The 15,534-nt window shown below is 45.1% G+C and overlaps 1 protein-coding gene across 4 annotated transcripts in view; it reads left to right on the top strand.

The window, feature by feature from the left end:
- Positions 1–15,534, top strand: part of TNS2 (tensin 2) — a 387,080-nt gene that overhangs the window by 215,670 nt on the left and 155,876 nt on the right. For all 4 annotated transcript variants that reach the window (XM_086959724.1, XM_086959742.1, XM_086959733.1 and 1 more), the window contains one exon: positions 5,377–5,506. In XM_086959724.1, the coding sequence (XP_086815850.1) occupies positions 5,377–5,506 (130 nt within the window). The remainder of the gene's footprint in view (positions 1–5,376; positions 5,507–15,534) is intronic.

Consider the following 15,534-nt stretch of genomic DNA (forward strand, 5'->3'; position numbering starts at 1 on the left):
TGAGTATCTTCAAGAGCTGTCTCTGTATAGCTGTGAGTATCTTCAAGAGCTGTCTCTGTGTAGCTGTGAGTATCTTTAAAAGCTGCCTCTGTGTTGCTGTGAGTATCTTCAAGAGCTGTCTCTGTGTCGCTGTGAGTATCTTCAAAAGCTGCCTCTGTGTAGCTGTGAGTATCTTCAAAAGCTGCCTCTGTGTAGCTGGGAGTATCTTCAAGAGCTGTCTCTGTGTGCTGTGAGTATCTTCAAAAGCTGCCTCTGTGTAGCTGGGAGTATCTTCAAGAGCTGTCTCTGTGTCGCTGTGAGTATCTTCAAGAGCTGTCTCTGTGTCGCTGTGAGTATCTTCAAGAGCTGTCTCTGTATAGCTGTGAGTATCTTCAAGAGCAGTCTCTGTGTAGCTGTGAGTATCTTCAAAAGCTGCCTCTGTGTAGCTGTGAGTATCTTCAAAAGCTGCCTCTGGTAGCTGGGAGTATCTTCAAGAGCTGTCTCTGTGTGCTGTGAGTATCTTCAAAAGCTGCCTCTGTGTAGCTGGGAGTATCTTCAAGAGCTGTCTCTGTGTAGTTGAGAGTATCTTGAAGAGCTGTCTGTGTAGCGGAGAGTATCTTCCAGAGATGTATTTGTCCGTGATGAGAGCATTTTAGAATGGTGTGAGATTAAAGAGTATTCACACGAGTGAGAGTATCTTCCCTCATTGTGTATGCGAGTAAGTATCTTAAAGAGTTGTGTGCCTTTTAAACGACAGTATTGAGTGTTTTGTATGTGTCAGTAACTGGTTAAAAGTTGTGTTTGTTGTATCTTCAGTAGTTGTGCACTTGTGGGTCCGAGTATCTTCAAGACCTGTCTTTGTATAGCTGAGAGTATCTTTAAATTGTGAGTGCCTGTGAATTACAGAATCTTAGAGTGTTGTGAGGTTATTCAATAGGCGTCTTCTTGTAAGTGAAAGTATCTTCACTGGTGCACGCAACAATATCTTCAGCAGCGTGTGTCAATAGTTTCGCACACGTACGGTTGAGTATGCTCAAGAGTTTTCTGTGTGTAGCTGAAGTTATCTTCACAAGGTGTGTGTGTTGTTGTTTCCGGGAAGGTTGAAGTGGGTTTCGGTGAGGAGTTTAGGGGTCCTCAGGAGGTGAGTCAAATGTGGTCTGGTATATCTGGCGTGCAAGGGTCGGTCCCATCCTGTCTCCAACCGCACACCTCAGTCAAGGAGCAGAAGGGGACACACTAGGGCATTGTGGGTCACTGGTCCCCAAGAGTGAATGCCTGCTAAGCAGGGTTCCACGTCAGAGATGCTCGTCTGTAATTGTGATCATCTTGTCGAGTCTGGTCCTTGCTGAAGTGATTCTGCACTGGCTGGGTCCTGGTCAAGTCATGTCAAGTCCTTTTATGTTTTTAAAATGTATCCTTTAATGCATTGCGTTTTATGATGGTTGTCCATCCCTTTATGATTTTTAATGCATCAAATAAAAGTAAATTTTGACTTGACTGGCTGGGTCTTGGTCGTTACACAAGTTCACTATCTCAGAAGCCTTGACTGGCTCATCCTGGGGAGATCCTGAAGTCGTATCAGGGACCCGGTGCAGAACTTAATCCAGCTCAGTCCCAGCTGAAGAGAAAAGGGCACCATTCTGCTCCACGGTCAGTTAGTAGCAAACCGGTCCACACCAAACCTCAGGGATTGCTTCTCAAAGTACATTAGATCCTGGTACTTGTCCAGCTCACCGGAGCTGGACTAGGGTCCTTTTCCTGAAAAGAGGGCTGCGTTTGATAATTTGGTGTGCCAGCCGTCCGGAAAAGGGACATTTTATCGGCACTTTTGTAGCCAAACATGGGGATATTGGCTTGAAGGGGATAAATGAGTATTCTAGCATAGTATCCGGGGGCAGAGCCAGCACAAGTCAGGAGACTTCCTACACGAGGCTCTGGGCTTTAATAAGCGAACTCCCCTGAAGTGGCAAAACACCCTTACAACCAAGAATCCGAAAAATGACAAACTGATACTGCACAAATAGTGTGAGTACAACTTCTATGTTTATGTGTTTTGTTTGTTCAAGTCCTGACGAAGGCTCCCTAGACCCCTCGGGCCCAAGGAGCTGAAACATGTCGACGCTTTCTCACTAAATACTTGTAGACCCAGTAACTCGGTCTACGTAAAGTACAGTCCTTTTTTAAACCATAGTGGAAATACACCCCCTAAATGAATCCTTGGGGTTATTTCCCCTTTTTTAACCAATTTTCTGCACACCACTTTTTCTCGTTTTTCTTTTTGCACTGTGTATAGTGGGGAAACCCTCATATCTCTGGACACTGCACCATATAACCCAGAGGTGCCTCGGGCGAGGCTGGCAGTTCACACACAGAAGATCAACCCGATGATAACTGCCACAACTACAATGCGGGGCGGATGAACCACATATACCGCACCTCCGAATGCATTGAGTTTTTGAGGGTACTCTTCATCCTTTAAACCGATGGTTAGAAGGTGTAACTAGTGTCCATTTTCACTTTTGATTAAACTCGTCTCATACCTAGGGGAAAGAAACGGACACTATTTTTCCTCATCCCTCCAATTTTGATGAACATATATTCTAGCACAAAGCCAGTCTTCTGACACACCTTAACGAGGGTTATGGCCACAGAATGGCCCTTTCATGGCCAGTCGGTTTCCAGTGACGTCACAAAACTGCAGGCATGTATTACTCAAACTGGGATCTTCATGAGACACTGCAGGATTTATGTGACACACTCACTGTGAAAGAAAAGATAGAGCAACAAGCACTGGCAAAGCCAATGGGTTTCGCCTTTGAAAAGTATTGACTGCCTTTTTGGATTTGAAAATGCTTTTTGCTGATGCTGTATAGCAGGGGTCTCCAAACTGGTCCTGGAGGGCCAGATCCAGGCCAGATTTTTAAAATTACTACATGTATCTCAATGGGGGTATCCGAAAACTCTGGCATGGATCCGGCCCTCCAGGACCGGTTTGGAGACCCCTGCTGTATAGCATTAAAAAAAAGCTCATTCTGGCTTCAGAGTGATGACATATATGTGCACATTCGGCACCATGCGTCAGTGGACATCCATCATGACAAGGTAGCTGTTTTGGCTTTTTTAAATCTACTATTCAAAGATGTAGGACACCCGTCTTGGAACAGTACATTATTAAAAAGAAGTCCTGCATGTAAGCACATTTACAGAAAGGAATGGTCTAACACCAATTTGCAGATGCCACGCCCACATATGAAGTTACAAAAAATCTAAGCAACTGATGAGTGAGGGGTAGCAAGTCAGTGCTGCCGAAAAGCAGGCACAAACATGGAGAGGTGGGGGAACAACGTAGAAGGCTGGCGAGAGTATTAAAAAAGCTCAGTGGTACGGGAAGTGGTGGAGGAAGCAACGGTCGAACTGGGGGATGAGAGAGCAGTACTGAGAGGGGAAACAGCCACTACAACAAAGCCTTTTCCACGAATGCACTAACCACGCATGCTTTACAACGCATGCGTGGTTACCACTATAGCCTTTACCACACATTCCTTTACTACGAAATGCGTAGTAAAGGAATGTGAGTTAAAGGTCGGAAAAAAAGGGGGGTCCCCCCCCCCCCAAAAAAAAAAAACAAACGAGAGGGTTTAATAAAAAATAAAAAAAAACTTACCTTAAACACGCTCTTCTGTGCCTCTGTCCTTCATGGAAAGAGCCTCCCTAACAGACGTGATTACGTACGTGCGTCTACGTACTGCATCAAAAATAGAGAATGGACCATTTAAAGAGTTAGAAGAAGGAGAATACCGTCGAAAGAAAATGTAAGTACATTTTTTAATTATAATAACGTATTAGGTTAGGCATAATTAAAAAAACATATATACTACATAATCAATCATGCAGTCGGTTTAACATGAAAATGCCAATATCATGCATAGTTAAACAACGAAAAACGTTGTTAAACTATGCGTGGTAAAGGCATTTTTGTGGTAAACCATATGCGTGGTAATGGCATTCCGTTGTAACGCATGCGTGGAAAAGGCATGCGTTGCAACGGAATGCGTTGTAACATCATATAACCCACAGAGAGTGCAGAGGGGCAGACATGTGACGGGGGAAGCACCACATAGGGACGGGGAGCAGGATCAAGAAATCCCATGCACTCCAAAGTGCCGAAAGCAAAAGAAAAAAAAGTTGTTTGCTGAATGTAATTAGTGGCAGGATGCAAATCATCCTGTTAACAGGATGGAAAAGAAGCTGTGCCCTTGGGGGAGAGACAATCTTTGGCAAAGCCACTAGCTCTGGTGTTGGCTGACAGCCTTTTCGCTTTGACAGGGCTTGTTTTGTTTGTCAATGCTTTTGTAAAACTTAAGTGTTGGGTGACCTGCCAGTCTCTCACCAATATAAAAAAAAGAACATTGGCTTAAGGCAAAAATATTTTTGGGTCTCAAAAAGGACTCACTGCCATAGTAGTCTATGGTTCTGAATGGAACATCTCTGTGTGCAGGTGTGGTCCTTGTAAAATGTATGATTGCAGTCATTCAGAGTGAAGGTATACAATGGCTGAAGTACGCTGTATGCTATAGTGGATAGAAGAAAAATGTGAATGACAGAATAACAGACAAATGAATGAAGAGGGCTGACTAAAAGCCCCCTTAAGTATGTATATTATATATATAATTTTAGTAAAATCAAGAGATCTTGGCTAACTCTTGACCTAAAAAGGGAAGCGGTCGAGGAAGAAGCAAGCGAGATTGACAAGAAAGCCAACCAATGGCTGATCCGAGCTCACTAGGTACTAGTATTGTACCCAATAGGTCTTTTTACCACAGACAGCTAAATGACTCAGTAGGTGAGACTTAAAAATGTGTCTGTGGGTAGCAGTATATTCAAGAGGTGTGAACTTGCAGCTGAGAGTTTTCTCAAGTTTTGTTGATAAGGGAGTACCCTTGTGGTTGATAATATCTTTAGGAGTGGTGTGTGATTGGCATATTACTTTCAAATGCTGCGTGTTAGTAGTTGGGAGAATTATCAAGTTAAATGTATGTCCACAGTGAGAGTGCTTTCAGGGTACATGACTGTGCCTTATGGAATCATCTGCCAAGTAATTCAAGCCAAAATTTGGAGAATGTGTGTTCTAAAGTGTGGCTTTGTAGTGGAGTGTGTGTGAGTCACTGTATCAGTATATGCGTCTGTAGGGTGAGGTGGCTGTAGGTTACATCTTTGCTGTGTTACTTTACGCTGAATGTAGTCAGTATGAGTGAGTTTGCCTCGCTTTGTTTCTCCCCTCTGTTGAGCCCTGGTTAACATTAAATTATTTGCATGTGACAGGAACGGGGAGTAAGACGTCAGTGGCCCACTGCAGACACTCACTGTCTTCTTTGCTGTCTCTCCTCCGGAGTACAGGTCAAGTGCTACCACAAGCAGAGCAACGGCCAGGACCGCGATGTGGTGTTCAGGACGCAGTTCCATACGTGCACCATCCACAGTTCTCAGCTCTGGCTGTCCAAGGATGATCTAGACGAGGCTTGGAACGGTGAGTGAGTACCTGTGTGTATGAGAGGTGTGATACACCAGGCCGGCAGCAAGCCGACACTGCATGAGGTGATGAATATGTACATGCGACTGAGTGCCTGCGTATTAGAGATGCGTGATACACCAGGCCAGCAGCAAATTGAAGCTGCATGATATAATCAGTGTGTACATGCTACTGAGTGCCTGCGTATAAGAGATGCGTGATACACCAGGCCGGCAGCAAGCTGACGCTGCATGATATAATCAGTTTGTACATGCGACTGAGTGCCTGAGTATAAGATATATGTGGTACACCAACAGCAAGCCAACATTGCATGATGTGATCAGTATGCACATGTGTCTGAGTGCCTGCATATAAGAGATGTGTGATACACCAGGCCGGCAGCAAGCTGACGCTGCATGATATAATCAGTTTGTACATGCGACTGAGTGCCAGAGTATAAGATATATGTGGTACACCAACAGCAAGTCAACATTGCATGATGTGATCAGTATGCACATGTGTCTGAGTGCCTGCATATAAGAGATGTGTGATACACCAGGCCGGCAGCAAGCTGACGCTGCATGATATAATCAGTTTGTACATGCGACTGAGTGCCAGAGTATAAGATATATTTGGTACACCAACAACAAGCCAACATTGCATGATGTGATCAGGATGCACATGTGACTGAGTGCCTGCATATAAGAGATGTGTGATACACCAGGCCGGCAGCAAGCTGACGCTGCATGATATAATCAGTGTGTACATGCAACTGAGTGCCTGAGTATAAGATATATGTGGTACACCAACAGCAAGCCAACATTGCATGAGGTTATCAGTATGCACATGTGACTGAGTGCCTGCATATAAAAGATGGGAGATACACCAGGCCGTCAACAAGCCGACACTGCATGATGTGATCAGTGTGTACATCTGACTGAGTGCCTGCATATAAAAGATGGGAGATACACCAGGCCAGCAGCAATCTGCGCTGCATGATATAATCAGTGTGTACATGCTACTGAGTGCCTGCGTATAAGAGATGTGTGATACACCAGGCCGGCAGCAAGCTGACGCTGCATGATATAATCAGTGTGTACATGTGACTGAGTGCCGAGTATAAGATATATGTGGTACACCAACAGCAAGCCAACATTGCATTATGTAATCAGTATGCACATGTGACTGAGTGCCTGCGCATAAAAGATGTGTGATACACCAGGCCAGCAGCAAGCTAACGCAATCAGTATGTACATGCAACTGAGTGCCTGCGTATAAGAGATGTGTGGTACACCAGGTTGGCAGCAAGCTGATGCAGCATGATATAATCTGTGTGTACATGCGACTGAGTGCCTGTGTATAAGAGATGTGTGATACACCAGGCCAGCAACAGGCCAACGCTGCATGGTGTGATCAGTATGTACACATGACTGAGTGCCTGCATAGGAGAGGTGTACACCAGGCCAGCAGCTATTGTACACTGCATGATGTGACTGGGTGTCCCTGTGCAAGAGGTGTGATACATCAGGCAAGCAGCAGGCTAGAACTGTATAATGTTGCTAATGTGTACATGTAACTGAGTGCCCAGGAGTAAGAGTTGTGTGTTACACCCGACCAGCAATAAGCCAACACTGCAGGATGTGATCAGTATGTACATGTGACCTGGTACCCGTTTCTAGGAGATGTGTGATACACCAGTCAAGTGCTAACTCTGCATGGTGTGGACAGTATGTGCACACAACTGATTGTCTGTGTAAAGGAGATGTGGAGTAGCTCAGGCCAGCAGCGTGCAGATATAGGATGATATGGCTAAACTGTATATGTGGCTGAGTGCCCATCTTTAGGGGACGTTTACTACATCAGGCGAGCAGCAAGCCGTCACTGCATGACTAATGTATACATGTGACTGAGTGCCTGTTTGTAGGGGATGTGCGATACACCAGACAAGCAGCAGGCCAACGCTGCATGATGTGGGCAAAATATGCATACGACTGGATGCCCCTTTCTAGGAGATGTGCGATACACTGACTACCCATGGAGCAACATCCGAGCATGCTTACATTTCATAATGCGGGCAATCTGTGCATGCGACTGAGTGCCCATGTGCACAAGTGCAGTACACCGGGTCAGCAGGATGCGCCACTGCATGATGTAGCTAAACTATACAAGTAACTGAGTGCAAAAGAGGTGTAATACACCAAGCGAGAGGCATGCCAATACTGCATAATGTGACGCGTGGACAAGTGACTGATTGCCCATGTGCAGGCGGAGTGTACTACTTCAGTGCACGTGACTGAGTTCCCAGCAAGAGAGGTGTGGTATACCAAATGAGCCGCGTGTCCACACTGCATCATGTGACCAATGTGTTAGCTGAGTGCTCAATTACGGGAGATGCCGGACAGTGGGCGATGTGTGCACAGCCTACACGTGAAAGAATGCCCCGTGCGGGAGAGGGGCATAGATGTGCGCACAGTGTATATGTACGTGCACTGCCACCTAGCGCCCTGCACGTTTTGTAATGCTGGCTCAGGCTGCGCGGTTCCCTCATTAACCCCCACAGCGGCCCACCCAGGATCTTCGAAATGATGGCCCTGTTTTTGACAAACAACTCCAGCTCTCTGATTATAGGATGGCGTTGAGAAGGAGGGGCGAAGCTTCACTTTCCTGAGCTGCCGATGTACACACGCGGCCACTTGTCGTGTGGTCGAGTGAAACGTGCGCGAGTGCTTTCCTCTGTTTGCCTTGGCGGCTAGAAGTGCCTCGGGGAGGTGAGCTCACCTCAGAGCACAAATGCCGCCTTTCCATAAACATGCCCCGCCCAGACCCCGCGCGCGCCCCGGCGCGCGCCCCTGTGTCCGGGGAAGGTGTCAGGCTGCACTCCCTCCGATGCGCCAGGCATTGCCAGCGCCGATGCTCCCACTCGCCTCATCATGGAGACGTCTCTCTACTCCACCGCCCTTCACTTGCTGTCTCCTTTATCTCATTCTCTAGTGAGTGCCGAACCTCAACAAGCATGTGCAAAGCCAACAGGTCTCGCCTTCGGCACCGATCGGCTCTGGCAACGACGTCTAGCCATACTGCACAGTTTCCCTATTCCCCAGAGATGTGCAGCATGGCTAAAGAGAACAAGCATTAGCATAGCCAACAGGTCTCGCCTTTTGCACCGATCGGCTCTGGCAACGACGTTTAGCCATACAGCACAGCTTCCCTATTCCCCAGAGATGTGCAGCATGGCTAAAGAGAACAAGCACTGGCATAGCCAATAGGTCTCGCCTTTGGGACCTTATAAGTGCTTAGCCATGCAACAGTAGATGTTGTTGCACCAAGGATATTGTGCTGAATAACTAAACACTTATAAGGTCCCAAAGTCGAGACCTATTGGCTATGTCAATGCTTGTTTTATGTTACGCTCAGTCACCACTGGAAATGTATTAATTTCACAGATACCCCTTTTCTCTTCCCTAGGCCTAACAGTGTCCTCTTGTCATGTTTGCTACTTTCAGCCTTAATCTAATTGAAGCGGTTATGAATTTTATCAATGACATGACTAGCAATAGATCTGAAGTCTTGCTGTCTTTTCTAAAATAGAAGCTTCCCATCACAAAGATGGAACCAATTAACCAACGAGGACAAGGTCAAAGAATGAATAACATCCATGGTATATGGTGTGAATTTAGGAATAATCCAAGTTCAAGCACAATAACAAGGTAGGAGAATGACAAAGGACTAAAAACTAGACACCAGAATCCAGGCAGGAGCGCCAGTCCTGAGGGGAAGTGTCAACCCTGCCAGCGTGAAGAGTAAACAGAAATGCTACAATGCGTCACATTTTTCTATTAATCCTTTTTCGTAGTAAGACAAGTACAGCAGTTCCAAAGTGAGGATTTATAAAACTATGGGCATACTTGTATTGTGCCTGCACGGTGGCGGTCATCTTATAATAAGAAGATTTCAATATACAGATTTAACATCCCTCATTGAATGCTTTGGGTTATTGCCAACTGAGTCAGAAGCTGGAATTAATGGGCCTGTGTGGTCATAGATGCGAAGAAAGCCTAACACTTTAAGAGACCATGCCTCTTCTTCCGTCTGTGCATCGTAAAATGGGAGGCTAAATGAGCTCAGGCATCAGACCGAAGGGGCAGGTGGTAGGGGAGAGGGAGGAACATATTAGATCAGTTTACTACAGATACATTTAAGCCCAAGGCCTTAAAAATGATCTGCTGCCGTACGTGAAATTGGGCATCGCTGATCCAATTTAGAAAGAGTGTAAATCAGCATAACCACCATATTTAAGAATTGTTGGAGCTTCTTAACTATGTTGGATAGTATACCTAAAAAGCACTTATTAACACAATCGAATCTGGATTTTTATTATGGATTCCACATCAAGCACATACAAATAGAGCAGTATAAAAAGAGATTACCCTCCTTAATAGTATATTCTGAAGGAAACCAAAAGTTAAAACACTGTCTCGCTTCTCAAACAACAGCAATATATCAAGATGAAACCCAAGATTTTCGACTGTGAATGCAGATGATAAAGGGCTACCCATACCCCTGCTCCATAAGGTGCGGTACCATGAAGGAGGAAAAATAAAGTGAAGTCCCAGAGGAAGTTTATTGAAATGCAAGCTATGCAGGGAGTTATCAACATTCAAAACAGACAGCACCAAACCTTCTCATATTGGCCCCTTGTGGTTGACAATCATGACTGTGGTTTTGGCTAATTTCAGCATGAGTCATTTGATGCCCATCCAATTCCATAACATAAGTAGAAGCCATGCACTGGAAAAGAGAAGCAATGGCTCGACATAAATATTGAGAAGACAGGGGGGCAGTGAGGGGTTCTGAGGAACATTGCAATGTAAGAGCCTGGCAGTGAAGACAAACATGAAAACAGTGATTAGTTAGAAGTTGTCGGGAGAAACGATGTACACCTTGCTAACCCTCTTGCCTTTAAAGCCCAGTGAAGACAGATGAACAAGGCAATAGGTTAAATGTAGCCGACAGATTATAACACAAGTTCTGACACAGCCAAAATCAGAAACAATTCTGAGGTTGGCCAGCATGGCCAGAAAAAACCTGGTTGGGCCTTAAACCCAAATCTAAGTCAAGATATCTGTTGTACAAACAGCCTGAGCCTTCAAGACCATACCAACATGAGGTAGCGAAGAAATACCCTTAAAGTGACCTATCAGATGGATCAAAGGAGGGGTTTTAGTAGAGATCACAGTTATAAACTTATAGTATTGAAAAAGTAACCCAGAACAAAGATTTTATATAAGAGCAGATTTGAATACTGGAAGAACAATGTCTGAAAAACTCTTCGGAATCGAAGCAGGGTAAGGAGCCTGGGGCAGATTTAAAGCCAGCAAAGATGGACAGAATTTGCTAATATCCAAAGCCTACACACGCTAACGAAGACGAATCAAGCAAATCTGAGTGACAATAAAGCTAACCAAGGGTAAGCGCAGGTGGGCTCTAAGCTCACTGTGAGCTAAGAATACATCTCTCAACAGACAGCGCATGCGCTGTCTAGTAGATGAGAACTGAAAAGAAGCGCCAGTGCCCACCACCGGCAATCACCTGTACATATTAAGCTCTTAAAGTATGTAATGCTCAGACACTCCAGTCACTGACCTTCCCCGACACACTGTATTTGAGTCTGTACTAGACCCATGGGACTTTCATACTAGTTTCAGACTAGGGCTGGAGTGTCTCTATTTCGGAACCTAGTATCACTTCTAATATTATTCCTAAAGCCGTCTCTGTCGCGCTGGCTCCCTGTTCCTCTTCATGTCTTCCCACCCATGGCATCTAGGAATGACGTGCGGCATAGTGAGTGCTTAGTGTACAGCACACTGGGACGACATTTGGCAGCTTTGTTGCGTTCACAGTTAATAGTCATGCGTCTTCGGCCTACCAGTCCATAAGCATGCTCCAGCTACACGTAATTTGCAAGCTTGTCTGTAAACTCTGACGGACTGTTGTGTGTACGCACTGCAACTGAAACGCAAGCATGTTTGTGTAAAATAATGTATGTGTGTTTGCAGTGCAGCTGATCTGAAGGACTGTCTGTGTGATCTCAGATGCACAGCATTTTCCGAGCTCTCCTTTAAAGTTGTGTGTGCACTGCAACTGTGTAACTGTCTTTTCTGTGTAAAATAGTGTGTGCTGCAACTGCTCTACTGGCTTGTCTGATACACGTTTGCGCCGCCTCTGGTCTTCAGGTCTCTGTTTACAAACCTTGCATGAAAATCTGCAGGCTTGACTGTACTAAAGAGTTGCACACCCCAAAACACTGGTCTGTAGATGAAATGTCACAGGCCTCATGATGGAAGAGACATGGCACACTTGTGGTTACAGATGAAGGAGGCATGGCACACTTGTGGTTTTGCAGTGTGAATCTTTTCTGTATTCACATGCTGTGCATTATTCCGCCATCTAGTGGTTGAGTTCGTGATTGTTGTATATGTTTTTTTTTGTTGGAATTGACATCCCACCATTTAGTGTTCTCCTGTCCCGTCGACGTTCTTCCCCCGGAAGCTCCCACCTTTGGTCACCATCTTCAAATTTTTTTTTCCACTGTTGGGTCTGGATCGGAAGGAGCTCCAGGATATGGAGCGAAGAATCGAAAATTTGCGAAAAAGACTTCAAGAACAACAAGGTACCAGTCTTTGAATCGAGGGGCTGGATGGCGACGATGGTAGAAACAACAACCTCGTTGACAGTTTGACGAATAATGCTCATACAGAGGGCTACCAGTGCGTGGTAATGGACAACACACCATTCAAGTTTTGTCAAAATTGTCATCATAAATATGCCCAGAAGGACCAGTATCTAGTCTGCAACCTCTGCTTACTGGTGGATCACCGAAGTGAAGATTGCAACGCTTGTTCAGCGTTCACCCCGAAGACATTGAGAATAAAAGAGAGACAGAGAAGAGCCAACCACAGCATGCAGGGCCAGAGCGCAGCACCATCGCTATGAGACCTGGGACTCTCAAGTGAGGAAGAGGACAATGTTGCAGAAGGTCCAGAAGGTGAAACAGACATCGTCATCCAAGTCGGCGAGGTCAAAAAGAAAACTTCGAGAGAGGTAAGCGAACCGTCGTCCTCGAAGAAAGTAGACGAGTTCAGAAAAACGGACTCCAGGGCCTCGAAGGGAGCTGAAGCACTCCACGAACGCAGTTGCATCCCAAAAGAAACACTTCATAGGATCCTTAGTCAAAAACACTGTAATGGCTAAGATCCTCAAAAAATCCAAGACATCAAAAGACGGTCAAGGAAGAGACGCATCAACGTCGTAGTAAGAGAGGTCGAAACACAAAAAGCATGGCCCTACGCCTATGTCAACGGAAAAGGCACTGACTGCCATGAAAAGAAGAGACAAAACTCTTGACGCCGAAATGCACACTTCATAGATCGAGAACAAAAGGAAGAGACTGGAGGCAGAAAAGGATTTCAACAACAGCTTGAAGCAATTCAAGATACAGCCGAAAATGTCAAAGGAAAAGGAAAAGATCGTTGAGGAGTTAGAACCTCCATTGATGCCAGAACCTTTAGAGGAATAGGAGGAGTTCGTTTTTGTGGAAGAAGAACAAACCTACCTGGAGTCGTAAACCTCAGAGATTCAAGACCTACAGTGGCAAGAACTCGACACAGACTCCCAAGAGGAAGCTGTTGATACCTATCCTTTGAAATCTTCCCCACCAGACAACATTGGTATGTGCAACCAGGTCATCAGGAAAACTGCAGAAACCTATGGGGTACAGCTGGAAGAAGAAGAACCACAATAATGTTTTTTGCTCGAAACATTAATGCCCATACAATCAAGGAACCAATTCCCTCCTATGTTGCCAAGTGTACTAGACCAAGGAAAGGAAGCATTTAAGGAGCCTGCCACATGTAGGGCAGACACTCCTAGGGGAGAGAGGAAATATAAACACTCCTCCAAAGGCCCTTTTTACGTCAAAGGGTCAGTGACTGCGGACTCTGTCATAACAGCCACAGCCGGGAAGAGGGCTAATGTGCCTACCACTATTGGTCCACCACCGGACAAGGAAAGAAAAAGAATGGATCTTATGGGGAGAAAGGTCGAGAGGAGTGCTCAAACCAATGGCACGTCGCCGGTTCCAATGCCTTGCTAAACAGACATGCTTACCAACATTGGGAGGAGGTAGGAGATCTACTGAAACACCTACCAGACCAATACCAAAAAAGAGCAGGCTACTTACTAGAAGAAGGGATGAAAATAGCAAATACATGCTGAAAATCTGCCTAGATGCCACAGAAACATAAAACAGACAGATAATGATGGGAATCATGGAAAGAAGACCCACATGGCTGCGGATCTCAGGGTTCAAGCCAGAAGTGCAAAGCAACATCCTGTACTCACCTTTCAATGGGGAACAGCTTTTTGGAAGCGCTGTAGACGACACACTGAACCAATTAAAGAAAGACAATGAAATAGTAAGGTGTATCGGTGCACTACAATTTAGAGTGAACATGCATAGAGTAACCACCCCCTCAAGGAGACCAGTGGTGAGAGGAAACTATCACCCCACAACTTCACATGAAACTTTCCAACAAGGTTACCAAGGTGGTAACCAGGAACAACAACAAGGACAGCAGCAAAATTGGCAACACCAACAAGGCAGACACTCCTTTCAAGGATGCTCCAGTGGCAGAGGCCTTCCACAAAGAGGGGGAGCAGCCACAAAAGCTAAATGACTGCATCGCAAACAGGCACACACTCCAGACACATCACAGAGGGTGCACACAAAGAATCAAATACATCATACAAACAACCAGTTCCTCCAACATTCAACACCCGTAGGAGGCAGACTAAAGAATTTCCATCAAAGATGGAAAGAAATCACTTCCGACAAATGGATCTTAAACATGATACAGTATGGTCACTGCATAGAACTAGTCAAAACACCTTCAAACAGAAGACCAAAGAGGAAAATACTTTCCAAAGGAGAAACTACACTGTTACTCCAAGAAGTACAGGAACTGCAAGCAAAAGAAGTGATAGAACACGTACCACACAAGGAAAGAAACAAGGGAAAATACTCTACCTACTTCCTAATCCCAAAGATAGACGGAACACTAAGTCCTATCTTAGATCTCAGATTCCTCAACAAGTTCATAAAAACACAAAGATTCAAGATAACAACGCTGCAAGAAGGAATACCTCCGGTACAAAAGGGAGACTACTTGGCTATGATGGACTTAAAAGATGCCCATCTGCACATCCCAATGAACAACAGACACAAAAAGTTACTAAGATATGTAGTCAATGACACACACTACCAAATCAAACTGCTAACATTCGGTCTAAAGTCAGCACCAAGAGTGTTCACAAAGTATCTAGCATCAGTAGTCGCACACTTAAGAAGACGGAATACATGTATACCCATGCCTAGATGACTGGTCAGTAAGGAAAAACTTGTACGAAGTCTGCAAAAAGCACATACACAAGGTAATAGATACACAAATCCAGCTTGGTTTTTCAATACACTGTGACAAATCTTCATCAGAGCAAGACAAAATGCTCTTAGGAGCAAGAATAGATACAGTAGTGGGGAAAGTATTCCCAAGTGAGAAACGAACAATAGCCCTATTGAAGGAGACACAGCTATACCGGAAGGGGCAAGCTCTGACAGTGAGAACAGTGGGGAAGTTACTAGGGATGATGGATTCATACATTCACTTAATCCCAAACATCCACCTAGACATGAGACCATTCCAGGAATAGCTCCAAGCACAATGGTAATACGCAATGGGAGTTAGGAAGATCTAGTGGTTGTCATACAAAATACAGGAAGAAATAGCACGGTGGAACAAGGGGAACATCTCTCAAAGGAGACCCTTCAAGCAACCAACTCCCAAGTGACAATAACAACAGATACCTCACAAAGAATTTTCTTCCCCTCCTCCCGATGGATTCCCGTAAAATTGTGGTGCAAGCCTTAATTACATCTAGGCTGGACTATGTGAACATCTTGTACCTGGGGTTGCCTGAGTATTGGCTCAACC

This window comes from Lissotriton vulgaris, chromosome 1_1 (genome assembly GCF_964263255.1).
Source record: "Lissotriton vulgaris chromosome 1_1, aLisVul1.2, whole genome shotgun sequence".
Taxonomy (NCBI): Eukaryota; Metazoa; Chordata; class Amphibia; order Caudata; family Salamandridae; genus Lissotriton; species Lissotriton vulgaris.